The sequence below is a fragment of the Ciona robusta genome, chromosome 5 (assembly GCF_009617815.1).
Source record: "Ciona robusta chromosome 5, ASM961781v2".
Classification (NCBI taxonomy): domain Eukaryota; kingdom Metazoa; phylum Chordata; class Ascidiacea; order Phlebobranchia; family Cionidae; genus Ciona; species Ciona robusta.
Window position 1 is genome coordinate 1735414 of NC_143239.1, and position 22671 is coordinate 1758084.

Below are 22671 nucleotides of genomic sequence, written 5' to 3' on the forward strand. Positions count from 1 at the left end.
AGTTCACACTGAAGCATGCACTGAAGCACAGAATGAACAGAAGAAACAAACAGAGTTTGTTTAAAATAGATTGATTTTAATAGATCTTTCTGCAAGTATTGCCTCATTTAACCAACGTCGTGTTTAAATGTATTCCGCCGTAAAAAAAGTTGTATTTCTATAATACTGTAACGGACGATAACAATTAGTGGGAATTCCCCAGATAACTACGGACGCTCAAAATTTGAAATGTACCGTAACGTATTTGTTTATTTGTTATTTGATCCGTAGAAGCTTAGCGGGGATTTTAGCCTTTTGTGGTGTACTGGTTTTCAGCCTTTTACTTGTTTCTATAGTTCTGTAATGGTCCAATGGTATATGGTTTAAATTTAAGTGAAGGATTTTACTACAATGGATGAAACTTTCACTCTATTTGTAAGATTGTGCAAAGAACATGGCATTATTGCCCAGGAATCGATAATTAACAGATTGAGGGAGCTTTCTCATGGGTCTGAGACTGTGCTGGACCTGTCAAATCACACTTTAACAATTGAAACATGTGCTGTGCTTGGTAAAGTGATTGCTCATGACTTGGCAATTACAAGTGTTTTACTTTCTGACTGCATGTTGGATGAAGAAGGGGCAAAGCTGCTGCTTGCAGGTTTAGCAGAAAATACAGTTGTAAGAGTTCTTGATTTACGCGGTAACAACTTAAGACAAGTTGCAACTGTTGCAATTGGGAATTTCTTAAAGGTATGTGTTGGGGGTAGTTAACAGTTTCCCAAAGTATAACCAGTAGTTTTTGAAACTATAACTAAACTATTTTTTCATTTGATTTCTATAGAAAAATCAGAGGTTGGAAGCTCTGTTTCTTGAATGGAACTCAATTGGTATTTGGGAGAGTTCATTCCTTGTGTTTTGTGAAGGATTATCTTTCAATTCATCCCTACAACATCTTGATCTGCGAAACAACAAAATTGATCACACTGGAGCAAAGGAGTTGGCAATCATGCTTCGAAACAATAACACGCTTCATACTCTTGATCTCAGATGGAATAACTTAGGGTTGGTGGGAGGGAGGGCACTTGTTGATGCTCTGCGTCAAAACACCAGCATCGTTAAGGCAAAACATTTAATTTTATACATTTTTTCTACTTATATTTTAGTTGACTTAGGAAAAAGGGTTAAGGTCAGTCATTCTTATAATACGGTCTATTGGAAATGCCCCACACGAAGATGCCTGCATATTACACGAAGATGCTTGCATCTTAAGGTGTTTGCAAATACATAAGTTGCAATCACTGTATCAAGTTGTTTAGCTAACGTTTTTTCCAAAGAATTTAATGCAAATATATATTTTCAATGTGCATTAGATTGATGCATCTGGCAACAACATACCAAGGGATGTAATGACGAGTTTGGAAAATGAAGCAATTCACAACGAAGATAAAGTTCGACTGTCCACCAACACTTATGTGAAAACTAAAACTTTATCAAAGTAAGTAAACATTTAATGAAGAAATGATAAAAATTATTAAAATTAAGCTTGTTTTACCACATTTGAATGCTAAGTTTAACCCTCTATGAATAAATACTGTTAAGTTCTATTATCTATATTAGGGTACAAAAGATACTCAAATTATTTCATAGGCCGTTCTGTCAATAACTTTAATTGTTCTAAGTGTGACAACCTCAGTGTACACATGATTTTTTTCGTTATTTTATTCTATCTGGTTACATGCAACCAGGTGTCACGCCAAAGGAACTTTGGATTTAGACCACAGTTGGCCCAATTTTCCAACTTTTAGGGTTACATACCTCCCAAAAAACAAAACATGTAAATAGTAGAGTATGTATAAATATTTACAGAGAGATTGATTTTCTTAAGTCCGAGAATAAGCAGCAGTTGGTTCAGTTTTTAAATGAAATGGAATTAAAGAATAGCCAGATGAATGTTTGTAATGATTCGAACAAGAAAACAATCAACCACCTGCAAGAAACATTAGATGAAAGAAAATCAGCTTTAAATGCATTAAGGTGGTATTTACAATATTACATGATTTTTAAATATATTTCTCTACAAAAGAGACATTTTTTACTTTTTTAGTAGCGTATTACTTGATGTAAAAAAATTTTTTTTCATGACACAGTTTATTTTGCCTGATCACGTAGCTCAAAATGATGTAATACTTTCTGTAAAATACAACTATGACAAACCATTTTTGATTTACTTCATGTAGTATTGCTGGAATATTTGCCCATGCACTTTGCCTGAATTAATATTAGTTGCGAATTTTGAATCCATATATATATATATATATATATTAGCATAACTTTCATTGGCAATCTAAACACATTGCTGTGTGTAACCCTGTTCACCTTGTACAGTAACATACAAACGAAACTTGAATATATTTCAGATCTTCTGATGTGCTGTACCATGGTACAACCCGCCAGAAAGATTGCTTATATTATAAAAATTTACAATTTTTTGTTTAAATTTGTCCAGAGCAAAATTGGATCTAAGTGAGACATCACTACAACTCAGTGACGAAAAATTAAAAGATCAGACTTTACTTTTGGAAATTTCACGCAAAGAAAACGTTGAAATTTCCACTAAGTTTGAAAACCAAATTAAACAGGAAAGAGAACAGAGATCGCAACTAGAGGTAAATGGTTATCAATAAAGTTTATTTTTTGAAGATTCCTTTTTCCGGTACACCAAATATTGCCACATGGCAGAAGAGATGTTTTTTTTTATAAAATCAATGTAAATATACAGTATATATATATTATATATATATCTGATAGCAATTGCAGCAGAGTAAATTCTAATGTAAAAAATGTTCATCTTAAACAAGCCACACGTTTTTAATCGTTTGATATTTGTTAACTCACAATTAATTTGTTAACATCGCCATATATGGTGCACAATAAGAGAAAACAGTGATAAATACCCAATGTTGTTTAGGCACATATAATTAAATAAACGCATCTATTGTGTTACTTTGTGTATAAGTAGTGTCTTTGACCCTTGACATTAGAAGCAGTTTGCCCAATTATAATAAACAATAATAAAGTTATTTTTCAGAACAAACTGCACAACGAATTAGAGGACACTCAAGATAAAATGAATGAATACCGAACAAAACTAATTGAGGTGGAACGTAAATACACGATGCAGAGTGATCAGGTTACTTCACTTAAACAACAAGTTGCAGAATTAAAATCGGAACATAGGTACATTTTTATTATATAGGCTATATATTTTTGATTCTATTTTAGTGTTCCCTAATTTTCACATAATGGAATGACTTGGTTTAAAACTCTAGTTCACACATACATACAAAGCTTGTTGGTTATAAAAAGTCTTAAGTTTATTTTGTACCAGAAATGCAGTCTCAAGGTAATACACAACTTAGGATCAGATTGATATTTTAAGAACACTGTATGTCTAGCACTGTGGTTCTTTGGTTGGTGTGCACATGTGGTTAGCATGTTAGTAATCTAAGGTTACAAAGTAATACCAACTGTATTTTCCCTACAAATCGAGGATAAATAAGTTACGATCAATTCAATTTTAGTAAAGGTGTATGAAAATCTTATATAGTTATATTATATGTATATATATAAATATAAATAACCTATTTTCATGAAAAAAAATCGATTAATAGAAAATAATATTGAAATAGTTAGATACTACGTACACATATTTCCAATAACAAAAATATCATATCTTAATGCACCAGCGTTGTTCTTCTTGATTACGATACACGGATGGAAAAGGAAAGAAAGGCCTGGAATGAAGAAATGAAATCCCTTAAATCAACTCATGCGAGTGAAGTGGTTGAGTTGAGATCAAGAATGGAGGAGATTCGGAAATCTGAGGAGGCGAGAAATAGCAACATGAGGATGAGACAAGATGCATTGGCGAATGAATTGTCTGAACTCAATGCAAAACTTGTACAAGAACGAAGTAACCATGATGATGAATTACGTCTGCAGAGAGCAAGGTTGAAGGAAGAAGAGCAAGTGAGTTATTATTATGGTTTAGAATTATTTCATACTCAGTTTCTATGTCTTGGGATTTTAAAATGGAATATGTGTAGTTTTTGTAACAATGAAAAATCGACTCACTTTTGTCTGAAAAAAAGTTGGAATAACTGTGTCAATTTTGTTTACAATTAAACAGTCTGGATGTGTGATTCACGTTCTATTCTATAAGAGTAAGTTTCTACAGAAAGGCAAACCAGGAGTTTGGGCAAAAGTTGGCCGATTGCCACAACACCCAGATCTGAGTTACATAGTAATGCACAAATGAATTTGGAAACAGAAACATAAGTTGGGTTTTTAAAGAGGAAAAACCTTTGTTGCGCTGAAACAAAAGTTTTCTAGCTTTAACCTGCAACCCATGGATTTCCCCCTCTGGTTAAACAATTTACATCTTGTTAATTATTATTTTTACCATTTTACGTAACGTAAAATAACTTGTCTAGGCCCAGGCAAGTCAACTGCAGGAAAAAATTCGCAGTTTGATGAGTGAAAACTCTGAAAACCTAAAGCAGATTTCACTTTCTTCATCCAAACTGGAAGAAGCCCATGCAACTAAAGTAGCAACTGATATAGAACTGGATGGTGTAAGACGGATATTAAACACTGTGCAACGACAACTATCAAACAAAGATGCTGATACTGAAGAAAAGATTAATCATGTTCGCCAAGAATTGAACAAAAGGTGCTATCATTGCTTGTTTTAAGTTTTCTCCTAAATGTTTCTATAATTTTTTTGGTGTACTGTTACTCCTTTGATTGTGCTAACCGAGAGTACTTGGTTTAATGCTTGATGCTGCTACCAGGGTTGGTGGATTCATCCTTTATAACCCAGGACATTAAACAGTTTTAGGTGCTTCAACCCAGTTGTAGGAGTTGTCCAAATTGTCAGCTATAAATAAATAAAAACATTCACTCACGAAATTACAGGTTTGGTTTCTAAAAAAGAGTGAAGCAGGGTGCTTATGTTAAAACAATTTGTCATTACCCTGCTATGCATGAATAAAAAGTTACATTTATTTAACCACGTTACTTGATTATTTAACGATAAAGTTTTTTTTACAGAATTGAACAATTGATGCACGATTCTACCCAATGCAGTGTTCTTCGTGAAAAAGTCACGTGCTTGGAAAAAAGATTGGAAGATCAGGCAGCTTCAAACAAAGACTCCCTTCAGGAAAAAAAGAAAATAATTGATCACCTTAAGGAGCAACTTCGAATGACAAAATCAGAAATGGAGAGAGTAAAAGAGGATGAACTATTAAGAGCCACATCCTTACAGAATGCTATTCTCTCATATGTACAAGGAGTAAAAAAGTCCAGTTCAACAACTAATTTGTAAAGATTATACATGTAAATAGGTCCAAAGGTAATGGGCCAACTCTGATCCTAAGTCTTCTGGTGTGCTTTGCTAAACAAAATCACCTTTTAAGAAAAGAGATTTACAGCTTGACGCACTAGATACTTGAGATAATAATTTTAGGTTAGGATCTGTGTTATCACATTATTACCACACCCAAAATATTACTTGGAGTCCTTGACCCTATCGCCTTCTGTTATAGGTAATGTATTTGTACCAACAGTTAGATTGGTTTTTAATTTCATGTATACTTTTTATATGCATTTTAGTTTGTTAAAATATTTTTTAGTCTCACCGATTATTAAAGAAAATATTACATGCAGTCTAATGTTGACCAGGTAATGTATTTGTACCAACAGTTAGATTGTTTTTTAATTTCATGTATACTTTTTATATGCATTTTAGTTTGTTAAAATATTTCTTAGTCTCCCCGATTATTAAAGAAAATATTACATGCAGTCTAATGTTGACCATTTATTAATTGAATATTTACAAAATGTCATTATTGGTAATTACACCAGGAAACATAATAATGAAAATGAGATAAAAAGTATATATTAAAACACAAAAAAAATGAAATTTATACACAAAAGAATTACGAAAGCAGAGTCGATTAAATATGTTGTAGCGACTTCCTACCTCCTATCAAGTTTAATGTGCCAATTTTGCTTTGAACAATTCAATATTAGATCACTCCAAATAAAAAGAATAAATCAATTATTTCAGTAATCTAATCTTTAATTTAATAGAAATAAAGATGATTAACAATGTGTATTATTATACAACATAACCTTTATTAATCTATTTTTTGTTTACATTAATTAAGCTTTTAGTAATACACAAAAACGAAAAGTAACAGTAAAATAACATGCATTAACACGCTTGCGCTTGAAACAGTAGTATACAATTTATTGAATAAAAGGTATTACTAACACAACTAAAAAGTCTGGCGCCATGGCTCAGTGGTATAGGCGTCTGCATCGTAACCGAAGTGTCCCCAGTTCGATGCTCGACAGCGATACTGATACTGATTAGCATATGTGTCCTTGGGCAAGACACTTGACGGATATTACTCCAACCCAGCTGTCACTAATAGGTTGTCCAAATCATAAGCTATATCAGGGCAAAAGTCATACACAAAGTTAAAAAGTGTGGTAACTCAGAAGCACACGAGAAAAAAAATGGTGCGAAAAATAGGTGTCTGGCTGCGATGCGGTGTTGGGCACCGGTCGCGTAAAAAACTTAAAAAGGGCTTTCTGGCTGTTGCGGTAATGGGCCAAATGTGGCTTAAATCCCAGGTCCTTGACAAGACCCCACCCAAGAAGAATCAAAAAAATACAGCCGTAAAAAATATATGTGATGAGACATATATTGAACAAAATGTGTTTCATACACTTAAACTTTTTTATCAGTTAGAAAAGTACTTTGCAATTAAACTAAAACTTTCAATCTAAAAAGTGGAGGTGACAAGCCACCCTAGAAATCCCTTATGTTATAGACATTGGTTTACATTATATTATTTTTATACAAAATGTAAGAAAGTATAGGTTATAAAAGCTTAGAAACTTGATCAGAGGAGAAACGCTTTCAGCGATAAAAAATCATGATGGTGGATTCAATGTCTTTACTCGAATGCGCGAAATTCTTACTGACGTGGTAATCTGGATTGTATGTTAATCCATTCCAATCTGGAATTAATAATAAAACATAGATCAATAAATTACTATTTTTTCACTAATGAATAACATTGATACCCAAGAGCAATCAATAATAATTATTTAAAACAAATTTAATAGCAAGACTATTTCAGCATAGCTAACCAGTTAAATCATTGCAGTCGTTTGTCTGTGAATATCCATTTTTCACACCACCAATGCAAACGTATTGTCCATCGCAATTATATAATCTGAAATAAAAAAATCTTGAATTCTGTTTTGGCCTTGTTGTTCTACAGACCACATACTTAACAGCAGGGCACATAGCATAGTAAGTTCCATCATATGATTCAGCACGAATTTGTAAGAATCCAGTTGTAGTTGCTAATTTCATGAAAGGAGGAACAAAGTTGCTCAAAGTAGATTCACCAATTGTATATGTAACTGGTACTACTAGATGGTTGGATGCACATGGTTCTGTAACATGTTATGAGTTAACCTATTTGTTAAATGTAAAAAGAGAACTTATTAATTTTACTGGGAAATGACAACTTAGTGTCCACTTGTTTTAAGAACAATTACAGTTCAGTGTCTTTGCCAAGAACAAACATACTCACAGTGGTATTGAGCCCTCTAGTCTGTATACAGGCTGGAAAATCTATAATACCACTTCTTGTTTGTATAAAAGTTTATTAGTGGCGGGTAAACTTGCAAGCATTGTGATTGGAGCGATCTAAAAAAATCATCAGTTTACAATACCTGCTGACCAGGTGTATGTTTTAAAAGGTTGTAACATTTTCCTAAGAGTTGATTCAACTTGAACTTTGGTAACAAGTCGCCCACCAGTTCTAGAATAACAAATCGTAGAAAGATTTCTTTGTATTGAAAAGAATGATAAAGCTACAAAGTACCTTGACAGCATGGTGTAACAAAACATTATTCTTCTTGGGTAGGTATTCATATATACATAGTAATAGTAATGGTTGTACTGATGGCTTGTAGATTCTGACCAAGTAAATGTGGTAGATGAAGCCCAATCCTGAAATATTACATGCAAAGGTGGACTGTTGGTTTGTAGATTCTGACCAAATTTTACTCACATATTTTTGTGAAACACTGCGAACTAAAAACATAAAATTCAAACCTTTGTATTGTTAACTGCAAACACAACATCACAAAGACTTGGAACAATTCTTCCATAAACGCATCTAGCTCTGTATTGAAGCTCAAAGTTGCCCTCTGTTAGTTTACCATTGTATGAGGTGACTGGGTCGGATCTTGGTCTGTAGGCGTGAACCTGTAATCGAATAGAAAATTTGTTTTAGATTGTTTTACCCACTATCACTATATGCATCCATTTTTAATGATAATAAAACTTGATACTTTATATACCTGATAATACAGATTAGAAGATGAAACTAGATTTCCAATAGTAGTTACAACAATAAATGGATGAGATTTTCTGCTTACTGTTACACTTCTACTTGATGAACATCTGTGGAATAAAACATCAACCGTTATTCTAATACTTTATTATAAACAGTTGGTTAACTTACTTGAATTCGTTTCCATGCACAACGTAGTGGCCGCAGAAAAAATAAAAATAAAGCTGTAAGTATTAATACAAGTTAATATAGAGTGAACATAGCTAAATACCAGCTTATGGTGACTTAATAAACATACACTTTTTCAAATGAAATTCATTTTAATATCAAAAAAAGGATGAGGGTATGTTTGATTGAAAAAGTTAAAACATAATACAGCCTACATTTACATTATAAACCATTTTTATATATTTTTATATAAAAGACAAGCCATTAATTGTAAAAAATCAAACAAAATGAATTTTCTAAATTAGAAACCAGAAACGGTCATATGGGGGTAACACATTTGTTTATGGGAAATCCAATGTAGGTTGGATTTTTTACTCTTGTTGTTGGATTAACAATTATACCTTTGAACCACATTTAAGAATCTCTCTATATATATACATTTTTGAATTTTTGTTGGTATTCCCTTTAAAATTATTATAATTTTATTACAATGGCACACAGAAATGAGTATTATTTATTTACCTGCATTCCAAAAAGGGTGAACATATTTTGACCACCATCTCGTAAACGATCGGTTTCAGTGCCATATGTATATTTGTAAAAGTCTGGAATACCTGAAGTTATGTTTGTAGAGAGAGCTGCTATAGCATCAACCAACTTGTTTATGCCATGTGGATAGGTAACTGAAACAAAAAGTTAAACTTGATTTAAAACATTGTGATAATGTCAAGTACTCAGCTTACAAGTTACCAAGTATGTTACTTTGTGAGTAAATAAATTTGGGGGAAATTTTTTCATATTTTATTTGTGATTGACAATTTGGACACCCCATTTGTGACTGGTTGGACCAACTGCAATTAAGGACACAGGGAAGCGTGCTAACCAACTGTGCTATGGCACCGAACTAGTAACTTATAATAACTATAAATGTTATTGTTTTGCTAAATCTAATATACAATGTTAAACCCAATATACTACAAATCGAAATTTAAACTACAAACACACATAGTACCTGTTGTTTTGGGATTCATTGGGTAATGCTTTGTGTAGGTTGCGAATAAATTCCCACCATATTTGTTCAGGAAGTTGTTACTTGTGTGGTATTGCAAGCTTGCTAAAGATTTTGATTTGTCCACAGGAGTTTTGTTTGGTACATGACGTAACATCACGTTAGATGCCTGCCAAAAGGAAAACTGAATGAATCATGTAGTTTATTTAACAATGTGTGAAGGCGGAAGACTTTCTAAACCATGCATATGTTGATTTAGTTTAAAAAAACAAAGTTATATTGTTTTATGAATGTTATCTTTATATTGTCATAGATCAATTATCCAAATAACAAACCTTAATCACAGAATATCCAATGTTTTTATAATCAGCTGAAGTTGCTTCTTTTACATTTCCAAATATGTTTCTGTTTTCCCAGTTTCTTGAAACTAAAAGAAAACTTAAACTAACTTATTAAATTTTATTATAATTAAATATTTTACATATCGAATATCGTGCTAGGTCATTACTAAACCACATATCTGCAGTTGTGCATTTTCCATTGATATCATTCTCATGAACAGATGCTACTAACGTCCAACCACCACCAGATGTTGTCATGTCACAATATACCTGAACAATACAACTTGTATAAACTGGAAATAAATGGTTTAAACTACTAACATTTAAACTAACGGTTAGAGTAATAAAAAAATGTTTCAATCACTTATTTCTTGTTAAATGATTTATAAATGTTTGTGTCAACAAGAATAATGTTTTTGGGTTTCCAATTATTAGTTGGATACTAGGTTTGTGTCAGTTAATGAAAACCTTAATTGAAGTGTCAGTTCCATTTGGTTGAATAAAGTGATAACCATCACTGGAGACTCCAGAGTTTTTCAAATCCAAACAGGATGTGGAGGTGGTAGTAAGTTTGGACGATGAGCCAGACTCTCCTTACAATAAAAGATTATACTGTGTTATAAACAAATAAAAGCAGAAAAAAAATATTTAAAGCTTACCGGACTTGGATGCATTGTTCTTCTGCACAATAGAATGAAACATTATTTTAAGAAAAAAAAGTCAACATAAACTTTAAAACAAAACTATTATAACTCAAACTAAGTTACAATTGTACTTACAGCAATGTAGTAAATTCCAACTGTAGCCACAACAAAAACCAACAGAAGAACAAGACATGTAAAGATTTTCCAAAACTTTTGTGATAGTTTTTTACCATCCTTTATCTCTCCGGAATCTAAAACCAATTATACATTTCAATGTGTTTAACAATGAATTAAAATTGTTATTATGTTACCTGCTTTCACTGCTCCGTTTTGTATTGTTACTGGTTCATAATTTTCTGGGTTATAGCAAACTTCCTGTTCATAAATTCCTTCATTTGGAACTGGGTTGTGATTTCGATAATCAACATCCATCTTGAATCTGCAGAAAAGATTGAAAGAAATCTCAAATAATTTATTTCTGAAATTGAAAAAAGTTAACTAACGTTAATGCTTGTATTAATTTAATTACGCAAACCTTTTGATCTTTCACCGAAGATGCTTGAGGACCAGGATCATAGACAATGTTCTTGATTATACCTCACACTCACACTAGATGAGTGATTGCAATCTAAACCTTGCGCTGTATTATACCAAACATGTCAGGCTTACACCATACACCCCCACATACGATCTGTTATTCTTAGAACAGAATAAGACGTGTTAAAGCAATATAGCCTGTGTTCATTTCCTGGCAAGTGAATCACTTAACCCACTCAAGTTAAGACTTGCAACATCATGATGTCAGAGACACCAATGCATGTCAGATGTTTAATGAAGTTATATATGCAAGTACTACCAAATAAGCAGCAAACATTGAAATAATACTTACAATATTACATGGCCACATTGAATATTAATATTAGATTTAACAACTGCTTTCTAGTGCATACCTGCATCCTGGTAGGGTGGCTTTGAATTGTAGGAAATTTCTTCTTCATAAATTTAATCATAATAAACTGAGTTCCTGTAATCATGATATATTGTTCTCAGCTGCCTTCTAGCAATTAAACAATGAGATTGTAATAAAAGGTGTCATCAGATTTAAAACTGGCACCATTTATACAACACAAGATTTAGACTATATTCATAACTATCAAAACATTTTTTCTTGTTCTTTGTAGAAATTACTAAACAAATATAGTTTAAATATAAAGTACTTCTTGTAACATTAGGATAAAAGTCTAATTGGGACAAACAATACAATGTTGTGTCAATACTTCAAACATGTTTTCATGCTGTATAAAGGTAAAAAAGCATATAATGGGTAAATGGACCCAAGTGATTGGGGTGTAGTAATGCAAATATGTTTTTCATTAAAAGTCTAGCTTCGGTTTAATTAAACATAAACTGCTTATTGTTTGTCTGCTAGCTTTTATTTTATTTTTTTAATAATTGATACAACAACTGAAGAGGAAAAGGTACAATTATGATTATAACCTACAACGTACACCATCATATGTCAGGTTAAATATAAGCACAGGCATTTAATCAAATCAACAATTTAAACTACAAATACGTTGTAGCCTACATCCTATTATCCCACACAGAGCATCTGATGCTATTATTCATAGAACCAACCAGTAACCGTGTTGTTTCATGCACTGATTTAAGTTAATACTTTCTACTACAGACAATTTCCGAATTTTGCTTTAAACAATGCAATATTAGATCACTTTAAATAAAAAGTTTGATTTAAATATTTTGTTAACCTAATCTTTTATTTAACATACAGAGATTATTAACATTGTAAATATACAACATACCCTTTAATTTATCCCTTAGGGTACAGTTACGAAACTTGCAGTAATATACAAAATGGGAAGGAAAGTAACAGTAAAACAACAGTTGTTATAAGCTTAGCTTAAAACATAAGTGCATAACTTTGCATAAAACGCTTTACTAGTACAGATAACAAAATAATATATTGTGATAAGACATTTAATTCTTAATTGTATAAGAGATATACACAGATTTCATTTTTTCCGATTGTCTACGGGTTACATATTTTTTTACATAAAGGGTTTACATAATTTTCATATATTTAGTAAAACATAAATCGCAATATCTTTTGACTCTGCTTGTTTGTATGGACACTTAAAAGCAAGGAAAAGTTAGTTTATATTTAAAACTTGAGGGTGGGAAAATTGGGGTCACATGTTGCCCAAGAAATCCAGAATGGTATATGTCTTTCACATTGTAATATTTTTATACAAAATGTAAAGAATTAAGTTTTAAAACAAATTTAATAGCAAGACTATTTCAGCATAGCTAACCAGTTAAATCATTGCAGTTATTTGTCGGTGAATATCCATTTTTCACACCACCAATGCAAACGTATTGTCCATCGCAACTATTCAATCTGAAATAAAAATATCCTGAATTTTGTTCTGGCCTTGTTGATCTACAGACCACATACTTAACAACTTGCAAAGCATTTTGAACAGCAACCTAAAGAAATAACATAAGTTTACAATACCTGACCAGGTGTACGTTTTAAAAGGTTGTAACATTTTCCTAAGAGTTGATTCAACTTGAACTTTGGTCACAAGTTGCCCACCAGTTCTAGAATAACAAAAATCGTAGAAAGATTTCTTTGTATTGAGAAGAATGTTAAAACTACAAATTACCTTGAAGGCATGGTGTAACCAAACATTTTTCTTCTTGGGTAGTTGTGTATAATTGCATGGTATAAGTAAACGGAACCTTAGCTTGTAGATTCTGACCAAGTAAATGTGGTAGATGAAGCCCAATCCTATAATATTAGATGCAAAAATTTTACTTTCCAACAAAAAGCAAAGATAATATGACACTATAAATATATAACATTCAAACCCCTGTATTATTAACTGCGAATACAACATCACAAAGACTTGGAACAGTTCTTCCAGAAACGCATCTAGCTCTGTATTGAAGCTCAAAGTTGCCCTCTGTTAGTTTACCATTGTATGAGGTGACTGGGTCGGACATTGGTCTGTAGGCGTGAACCTATGAGTCTATTTGATGGACTATTTTTACTAACTATGGTAGCCTAATCCAGTTTAAATAGTAATAAACAGATTTTTATCAAATTAATTGTCAAATGTACCAACATGTTTTATGACATACCCGATAAAACAGTTTAGAAGATAAAACTAGATTTCCAATAGCAGTTACAACAATAAATGGATGAGATCGTCTGCTAACGGTTACACTACTTAATGGACATCTGTGGAAAAATTTATCGACCATAATTCCAATATTTTATTCATAAAATTGAAAGCAAAGAGTTTGTTAACCTACTTGAATTCATGTTCATACACAACGTTGTAGCCACAGCGAAAAAAGAAAAGAATCTGTAAGTATTATACAAGTTAGCAAAGAAGTAAGTACTATGTTCAAAAATCACAAATAGAAAATACTTTTTCGATCAATGTTGCTGGCAGCATGTAACATATAAATGAATGCATGTAACTTACTTTATCCTTGCGTGCCGGAAATAAAACAATCGTTATAACACGGGTGTTCTGTTTCACCCATCTCATGCCAGAGTTTCCATGTATGTTACTTTGTGGGTGATTGTTTTTTTCTGTATGACTGACAATTTAAAACCCATTAGGGACCACTGGGCTGAGGCAAGAGCTATTAAAGTGTCTTGCCCAAGGACACATACGCCCATAGCGTGGCAGCGAAAAACCCATACCCTCGTGGTTAGAGGCAGGCGGGTTAACCACTGTTTCACTTAATGCATATAGATTGGGTTTTGCATTCTCTAACTTTAACAGCTGGCCAGCTGGGGTAATGTGTAAGCACCTGATTGTTTCCTGTAACCCATGTATAACAATGCTTGCATTTATAAACAATGCTGAGAGACTTCGCCTTGCTGTAAAATGTTTATAAAGTTTTCTCATGTATAATGCTTCTTCTCGTCTTTGAGTTCTCCCCTTTATAAGCCCTGCCCTGTACTGTATAGCCAGGCAGTCGGAGCCTGGTCAGGAGGCGGGACATGTAATGCTTGCTGTTATCTGTATCGAGACTTCGATGTTGTTTTGTCGTTGTAACCCGAACTGTTTTTTCGAATAAACTGAGTTTTGATCCTGGACATGTTACAGAGTCGTACTGTTCGAACGGAATTAAGGTTACGCCTACACCCCTATTAATAAATATGCTGCTGGAAGTACAAGTTCAAACTGGAAAGGCTCAATACCTATTGCTAGTGGACTAGCATCTTCACTTATGTCATTTCATCAGATAAAATACTTCTACATGACAATACATCACACACTTTTACATTACATATTTCTTAATTTAAAAGTAACAGAAAACGCTATGTCGACAGTACACTCTGTTTGCTGCAAACATAAATTCATTTTCTGCTAGCAAAGCCTAAATCAGCTGATCCATTAGAAAAGATCGCGATGTAATTTACGTCATAGTGCCGGCGAGTGACGCAACAATAGGCGAATTTTTTGGCACTTTTTTTGGCCAAACTAAATATTTTTTACAAAAAATGACCACGGATAGTATTTATTAAGTGTAAATTTTCATTTAAAAACAACTTGTATAAGCATGGTCCAGATTATAAATGCTGCTGTTTTCGTTATTTTTCGTGATTATAATTTGCAATGCTAAACCTCATGAGGCACAAATCTAAATAAATACAACAAGCATACTTCCAAAAAACAAAAAACGGATATGTTTAAAACCTGATGTTGTTTTGAGATTCATTTGGTAATGCTTTGTGAAGGTTGTAAATAGATTTCCACCATATTTGTCAAGGAAGTTGTTATTTGTGTGATATTGCAAACTTGCAAAGAATTTTGATTCTTCTACAGGTGTTTTGTTTGGTACATGACGCAACATCAGGTTAGATGCCTGGAAAAAGGCAAACTGAATGAATCATGTAGTTTATTTGTAGAGTTGAAAGACTTTCTAACCACCAGCATACATATGTTGATTTAGGATAAAATACAACTTTATATTTAAACGAATTTTATTTTTTTATTACTATGGTTAAATTAAAAATATGTTATCCACAGAACAAACCTTAATCACAGAATATCCAATGTTTTTTATAATCAGCTGAAGTTGCTTCTTTTACATTTCCAAATATGTTTCTGTTTTTACAATGTAACCGACAAGCAGTTACATCAAGCCAAAGCCTCAAATTAAAATAACACGCCAAAACATTTATTCCCGTGCACGCACTCTAGAAAGCAGCTGTAGGTCGAACATAAATTATGGCACCGCAGCAGCACGAAAATCCAACACACGAACGGAATATTTGTTGCAGCAAGAGTTTTTTAAATACTGAAGCCACACAGTTGGCACGCTATGAGGCTTATTCAAATAGAAAATAAAACGGTTAGATAAGAACTTAAAACGACTAACAACCAAAGAATAAGAACCTACCGCTACACAGCTAACACTGAAATGAACTAAAAAGACGAGCGCATGGCCAGACGAAACACAAGAAAACCAAGGAATGTAAATTGCAATTAACGGGGAATGTAAGACGCGCGCCGGCATCCGCAACGACTAACTTTAAGGAAATTTAGAAATGACGCTGTAGTTTACACACCGGCCCCAAAATGACATGTCCACATTCATTTTCTATAAATATAACGACAGCGTCACCGAGCGGGTGAGGAATTCGCTGAGATGTCTTGAAATAGCAGTGCTTTGCACTTACTAACGTATTCGTTGCCCCATTTGTTTTGAAGTCAACGGTGGACGGGATGTAGGATATTCGTTGCCCCATTTGTTTTGAAGTCAACGTAGGATATTCAGACTGGGCCATATTGGTGGTTTGCTACACGTCGCCGAATTAAAGCCTAACCAGTTTGTTAGTCGTGCAGATGGTGGGCGAACTTAAACATAGTGTAAACAAAAAAAAAACGTTTATACAATTACAATGTGGTACATAAAATGTCCGTACAACGAGTAAATCTCGTCGTCGCCTGAGTCACGCTGACTCTAACAAGCAAAGCTTGCGAATGTCCCGAATGAACATCGATTTTTCCGTCCGTACTTTAACTCTTCGAATAGCTCCTTCTCCATCGGGGAATACTTCGACCACTCGAGCTTTCGGCCATTCACCTCGTTTCGTCCCCTCGGTCACCATTAAAACAATATCTCCAACCGCGAAATTTCTCACGGGCTGCAACCACTTCTGTCTTAACTGCAGTAATGGGAGATATGACTTCGTCCATTGGTCCCAGAATCTATCTGCGAGATACTGCACCGCCTTCCAGGATTTTCGGTAGCCATCTCCTTTCATGAACACCCCGGGCGAGTACGATGACGCGATAACTCCCGTTAGAATCGAATTTGGTGTCAGGGCGTTGAGGTCTCTTGGATCGCCGGATACCGCAGTCAACGGGCGGCTATTAAGAATGTATTCTATCTCCGCCATGTAGGTTTGTAACGAATCATCGCTCATTGTTCTCTCCCATGACAGTTGCCGCAGTATCTTTCTTATCGAACGAATCATCCGCTCCCATACACCTCCTTGATGACTCGCATGGGGCGGATTGAAGTGCCACTGGATCCCTCGCTGCGATAGTGATTGGTCGATCTGTCTGACATTCCAATTTTGAATGTTCGTTCTTAATTCCTTTTCTGCTCCCACGAAGTTCAAACCGTTGTCGCTGTACATGTGCTTTACAGCGAATCCACGTCGACAAAGAAATCGACGCAATGCATGAATGAACGCCATCGTATCCAGGGAATGTGCAACTTCGAGGTGTATTGCACGTGAGGCCAAACAGGTGAAAACGCATACATAGCGCTTCACATGGCTGCGGCCAATCTTTACCATCAATGGTCCCATGTAGTCAACACCAGAATGGGTGAAGACGGGATTGCCCGGCGTTAATCGACATGACGGTAATGGTGCCATAACCTGCTCGCCTACTTTTGCTTTCCAAAAGCGACATGACCGACAAGATTTTAAATAATAACGAACACTAGACAACCCTCGCACAATCCAAAAACGTTCTCGAACAGCAGACAAAACATTTTGCGGACCGGAGTGACCAACAATATCGTGATAAAAATGAATAACAAGTGACGTAACAGCGTGACGACTCGGCAAAATAATAGGATATCTCGTATCTTCTTCAAACGACGAATACGACAAGCGTCCTCCAACTCGCAAAATACCTTTAACCAAAATGGGACGCAACTTAAACAAAACACGACGCCCCCTACCGATTGCAATCCTACCACAATCCGCTCGCAAGGCAGCTGTGCAATCTGAATGATCGACCAATGACGTCATAACATCGACAAAGGCTTCTGCCTGAACCAACTTAACAATATCCATAGTAGCGGCGCGCAACTCATCAACCGACAACGGACCTCTTAACCATTCGTGGGCCGACGACAAACCATGACATAACCTATGACTTAAATAAAACTTTAAACGAGCGAGCCAAACGAACGAACGCTGCAAACGCGTCAACGATGAATACCGAGATAATAACTTAAGCAATGGCGTCGTAACTGAAATAACGGCGGCGTGACTCTGCGTTGCCTTTTTCACTTCTGGATCAGAGTCTGGAATTGTTGGCAGCGAGGAGGGCCGAACTGGCCACGAATCTTCGGATTGGTGCAAAAATGATGGCCCATTGATCCACACATTGACTTGCTCCCCCGTTGCTTTGTCTGGCATTAATCCTCGAGAAGCTGCATCTGCCGGGTTGCGTTTTGAATCGACATGTCTCCACTGTTTCGAATCGGATAATTCATGTATAACGCTCAGTCGATTAGCCACGAACCGTTGAAATCTTCTCGTAGTATTGAAAATGTATTGTAACGCAGACGTGGAGTCTGTCCATAAAATGATTCTGTTGACTTGGTGTTGAGACTCCTCTACAATTTGTCTCACCAGCTTTACCCCGACCACGCACGCACACAATTCCAACCGCGGAATCGTAACAACTTTCAGCGGAGCCACGCGCGACTTTCCCATAACAAACGAACAAGTAATATCACCGGCATTGGAAACAACACGGACATAACAAACCGCGCCGTAGCCTAACTCGCTTGCGTCGCAAAAACAATGTATCTCAACCGACCGATTAGTATTGGACAGACCCAACCACCTCGGAACTCTGATTGATTCCAAATCTTTAAGGTCTTGCACCCACTTGAACCACTTGTCTTCTTGGTGTTGCGGTATTGGCTGATCCCATCCTATTCCATCTTCGCATAGCTGTTGCATAATTCTCTTCACCGGAAGAAGGAATGGCTGAACGAATCCAAGAGGATCAAACACCTGGCTTGCCATTGAAAGCAGGCCTCTTCGAGTAGCCGGCTTCTCTTTCACGTTTACCTTTACCTCGAACGCATCTGTTTGGGTGTTCCAAAATATCCCAAGCGTTTTGTCTGTCGGTAGACAGGCCACGTTTAAAGTCTTCCAGCATGGCGACAGCTCGCTTTGGTTTAACTTGTCCATCACGTACCGACTGCTGCTCAAATACTTCGTTAGCTTGAACCCTCCACTTAATAACAGTTTGTCCAACTCGTGAATTAAGGAAAGCGCCTGTTCCTCAGTTTCTACAGACTTCAGCAAATCGTCCACATAGAAATTTTTCATGACTGATGCGACAGCCTCTTCACTCACCCCGGGGATATTGTCCTTCGCCGTCCGTCTCAGAGCAAATGAAGCACAACTCGGAGAAGACGTGGCACCGAATATATGCACAGTCATACGGTAGCTTAACGGCTGTTTCGTGTAATCCCCGTTTTCCCACCATAGGAAACGAAATGCGTCGCAATCGTTGGAGTCAACGTACACTTGGTGGAACATAGCCTTGATGTCCCCTGTGAATGCAATCTTGTATTTCCTGAAGCGAACCAACGTTCCAACAATACTGTTTGTTAGATCAGGCCCGGATAACAGGTTTTCATTCAGTGAAGTCCCTCGATACTTGGCCGCGCAGTCAAACACAATGCGGAATTTTCCCGTTGTTGCATGGTGCGGTACGTACCACGTTCTCCCTGGAATCCCACGCTCACAATCCATGGGTACCACAACGGCATACCCACTTGAAAGGTACTCGTTCATTTTCAAATTATACATATGATGAAGTCTCGGGTCGCGAACAAACCTCTTCTTTAGACTCATCAGTCGCTTTAGCGCCATCTCCCGACTATCAGGTAAAACCCGTTCCTCGTCCTTCCAAGGTAACGCGACTTGGTAGTGACCACGAACTTTCGTAACGGAAGCTTCCATCTTCTCAAGGGCTTTTTTATCTTCCACGGACATTGGGCGGGCTGGATCATTGTATTCAGAAAAATCTTGATTGAACATTTGTTTCATTTGCTGATGTAACGTCTCCATCGTGCAACACGCATTGTAAGTGTGACGAGCCTCAGATGTACTTGCTGCAGGAAGGAAACGCTCAGGACCAACGAGCGCCCAACCTAACACGGTTCGAACGGCGTTTGGTTCATCGTCTCCGCCTATTCGCTGTTCAACGACACAGTGAGCGGATTTGCAACCGGCCCCAATGAGCAACTCCACGTGACGATCAGGATCGGGAAATTCCAGACCTTTCAAATGCTCGTACCTGTCGACAACCGCGTTGCATGGAATGCTGGATTCTAATGACGGCAGCTGCGATACCGCGAACACACTTGGTATAAACACGTCACTATCTTCGTATATACCGCGAATAGACAACGAAACTAAGCGACTTAACTCTCGACCGCCACCGAACAAGCATTTTACGTCTAAAGGTACTGGCGAACCGCGCAAACCTAAACGTCGCATCAAACTCGTGGTACAATAAGTGCTATCAGAACCCTCGTCAAGGAATGCATAAGTCCTGTGAGGATGGGCTTTGTTTTCTCCCCACACGAACACTGGAACTACCTTGAGACGAACTCTTTGAGTGGAAGGGATGAATTCACCCACGCACGAAGTTGTAGGTCGATTTCGTATCTGCCCTTGCTTACCAGGAAAGCGTTGAATCGGTGAACTATCTCGTCTCATTGGATGAAGCGTAGTATGATGTCTGGCCCCACAGCGGAAACATCGTTGAGGACAATTGCAGTTCCTCGCAGTGTGACTTTTCCCCAAGCAGTTAAAGCATAACTTCTTCGACTCTACCATGGCCCAACGATCATCGGTTCTTCGCTGCAGGTATGTGGAACAACGCATGCTTTGATGATCGTCACCACAGAAGTGACAGCGCTGCCTCACTTCCATCTTTCGCTTCTCAACAGTCAACGGTTTCGCTGGAGCCGATACCACAGTATGTGTGACCGCATTGCCTACTCTTGGACGTACCTTAGACAGGACTCTTCCTAGAGCATTTGTGGAGGATTTCACTTTATCCCGGATGAATTGCTCGATTTGCGAAAACTTCACTTGCCCACCAGCGTTAAGATAAACAGCCAGCCTGTCGTTCAGTTGCGATTGAAGAGGGCGCGGTAAACGTTCGAACAGAGCCTCAGTTGTCTGATAAGTGTCTAAATCAGTTGCGTAACCATGCTCGGTCAAAATTATGCGACTGTTGACGAGAGATGTTAGAAAATCGCTTAGTCCATCCTCAGTATCTCGCACTTGCGGACCTTTGGTAATTGTATCCAGGTGAGCCCTAACGACCATATGTCGTTGACCAAATCGACTTCGTAGTAAGTCCAGGGCTTCTTCAAGCCCACGTTCTGCTGGAGTGATTAGAGAACATGACTGGATCATTTTTCGCGCTCTGCCCTCGCAGGAATTTATCAACTGACGCAACTGCATCGCTGGTTCTCTCACCTGATGAGCCACCGTTTCCTCGAACGTCTTAATGAACTCGAAGTAGTGAAGTGGACTGCCGTCAAACTTCTCACGCCGACCATGAGTCAATACGATACCTTGCTTTATGACCGCCTGTACACCTTGTATGGCCTCCACCAACGTTGATAACGTCGCATTATTCGTCGAAGGTGTGGTATCTTGTGGTGCCGCGTGTCTGACCTGTTCAGATTCAATACCTGGTGGTGTCTCATTCGCCACTCTTAGAACATCGTGTTGGACTGGAACGTTCGAAATGTTCTCCCGAAGCCAAGTTTCTACGTGACGGGTCCCAACATCGCAAACACTACTTGCATCGGAAGCATCGTCAGCCTGTCTACGCAACACTTTTGCTTTGAGCATTTCCCTCTCCATAGACAACCTTTTCTCTCGAAGATCGAGCTCCGCTCGCTCGTAATCTAACTTCGCTTCTTCTTCAAGCTGCTGCGCCTCGTGAAGCAGTGAGGCGCGTCCAGAACGCTTCGAGCTTGCAACCGATGGTGCTTTAGCCGGAGACGTAGATGTAGTAGGGGGAAGGGGAGTCAACCCTGCACATCGTGTGACATAGGAAGTACAGATTCTCTCCATGCGCACCTGTTTACCACGCACATCATCGGATTTCGCTTTGGCTTCTTTTCGCAGCGAATCGTACTCTTCTCCTCTCGGCACAAATCTTGCAGTTTCATCATAATACGCCGTACACTTGTCTGCAGCGGCATCAAAGAATGCCTTCTTCTCTAACACTTCATAGTAATTGGATGGATCCTCCATGAGATGTTCTAGTTGGCCTTCCAACTTTGTGACGTTTGCCTTCAAACCACCCGCACTGCGAATCCTTCGTTCAATATCCCACGTGACATCTTCTCGATACATGTCTACGTCACCGCCTACACTAGAAACACCACGTGGTCCCCGAAACGCCATATAGACCGTAAATACGCAAAACTAAAGTAAACAAACAAACGAAAGCGCCAACTGTAAACTGCAAAAGTCGATCCGAAACCTCCGTACTAACTTCTACCCCGAATAATCGACAATTAACAGCGCAGCTATTTAAAAAATACAATGTAACCGACAAGCAGTTACATCAAGCCAAAGCCTCAAATTAAAATAACACGCCAAAACATTTATTCCCGTGCACGCACTCTAGAAAGCAGCTGTAGGTCGAACATAAATTATGGCACCGCAGCAGCACGAAAATCCAACACACGAACGGAATATTTGTTGCAGCAAGAGTTTTTTAAATACTGAA

The 22671-nt window shown here is 36.9% G+C and overlaps 3 protein-coding genes across 17 annotated transcripts; 1 reads left to right on the forward strand and 2 right to left on the reverse strand.

Moving 5' to 3' along the window:
- Positions 1-196: 196 nt before the first annotated feature.
- Positions 197-5717, forward strand: LOC149735436 (leucine-rich repeat-containing protein 45-like). Its single transcript, XM_089878536.1, has 9 exons — positions 197-732; positions 824-1102; positions 1353-1477; positions 1849-2016; positions 2489-2648; positions 3071-3219; positions 3729-4011; positions 4476-4714; positions 5095-5717. Exons 1-9 carry the CDS (start codon positions 391-393, stop codon positions 5369-5371), a joined length of 2022 nt encoding a protein of 673 aa, XP_089734662.1. The 5' UTR covers positions 197-390; the 3' UTR covers positions 5372-5717.
- A 131-nt stretch (positions 5718-5848) lies between these two features.
- Positions 5849-15760, reverse strand: LOC149735437 (uncharacterized). Of its 15 annotated transcripts, none has more exons than XM_089878549.1 (25): positions 15674-15760; positions 15334-15502; positions 13931-13983; positions 13757-13856; positions 13279-13403; positions 13128-13213; positions 12925-13010; positions 11542-11615; positions 11121-11290; positions 10903-11030; positions 10727-10842; positions 10607-10628; positions 10416-10540; positions 10088-10217; positions 9942-10033; positions 9610-9775; positions 9120-9280; positions 8601-8653; positions 8437-8539; positions 8189-8341; positions 7956-8083; positions 7804-7892; positions 7353-7521; positions 7210-7295; positions 5849-7077 (listed from the first exon to the last, which is right to left on the reverse strand). In XM_089878549.1, the coding sequence occupies exons 10-25, from the start codon at positions 11021-11023 to the stop codon at positions 6977-6979; spliced, it is 1815 nt and encodes a 604-aa protein (XP_089734675.1). In that variant the 5' UTR covers positions 11024-11030; positions 11121-11290; positions 11542-11615; positions 12925-13010; positions 13128-13213; positions 13279-13403; positions 13757-13856; positions 13931-13983; positions 15334-15502; positions 15674-15760; the 3' UTR covers positions 5849-6976. The 15 variants fall into 15 exon arrangements, with proteins under 15 accessions (XP_089734675.1, XP_089734672.1, XP_089734674.1 ...); XM_089878546.1 differs by having other exon boundaries at positions 13279-13622; XM_089878548.1 differs by lacking the exon at positions 13931-13983.
- An 832-nt stretch (positions 15761-16592) lies between these two features.
- On the reverse strand, positions 16593-22343 carry LOC149735438 (uncharacterized). Its single transcript, XM_089878608.1, has one exon. It carries the CDS (start codon positions 22341-22343, stop codon positions 16593-16595), a length of 5751 nt encoding a protein of 1916 aa, XP_089734734.1.
- Positions 22344-22671: the final 328 nt, after the last annotated feature.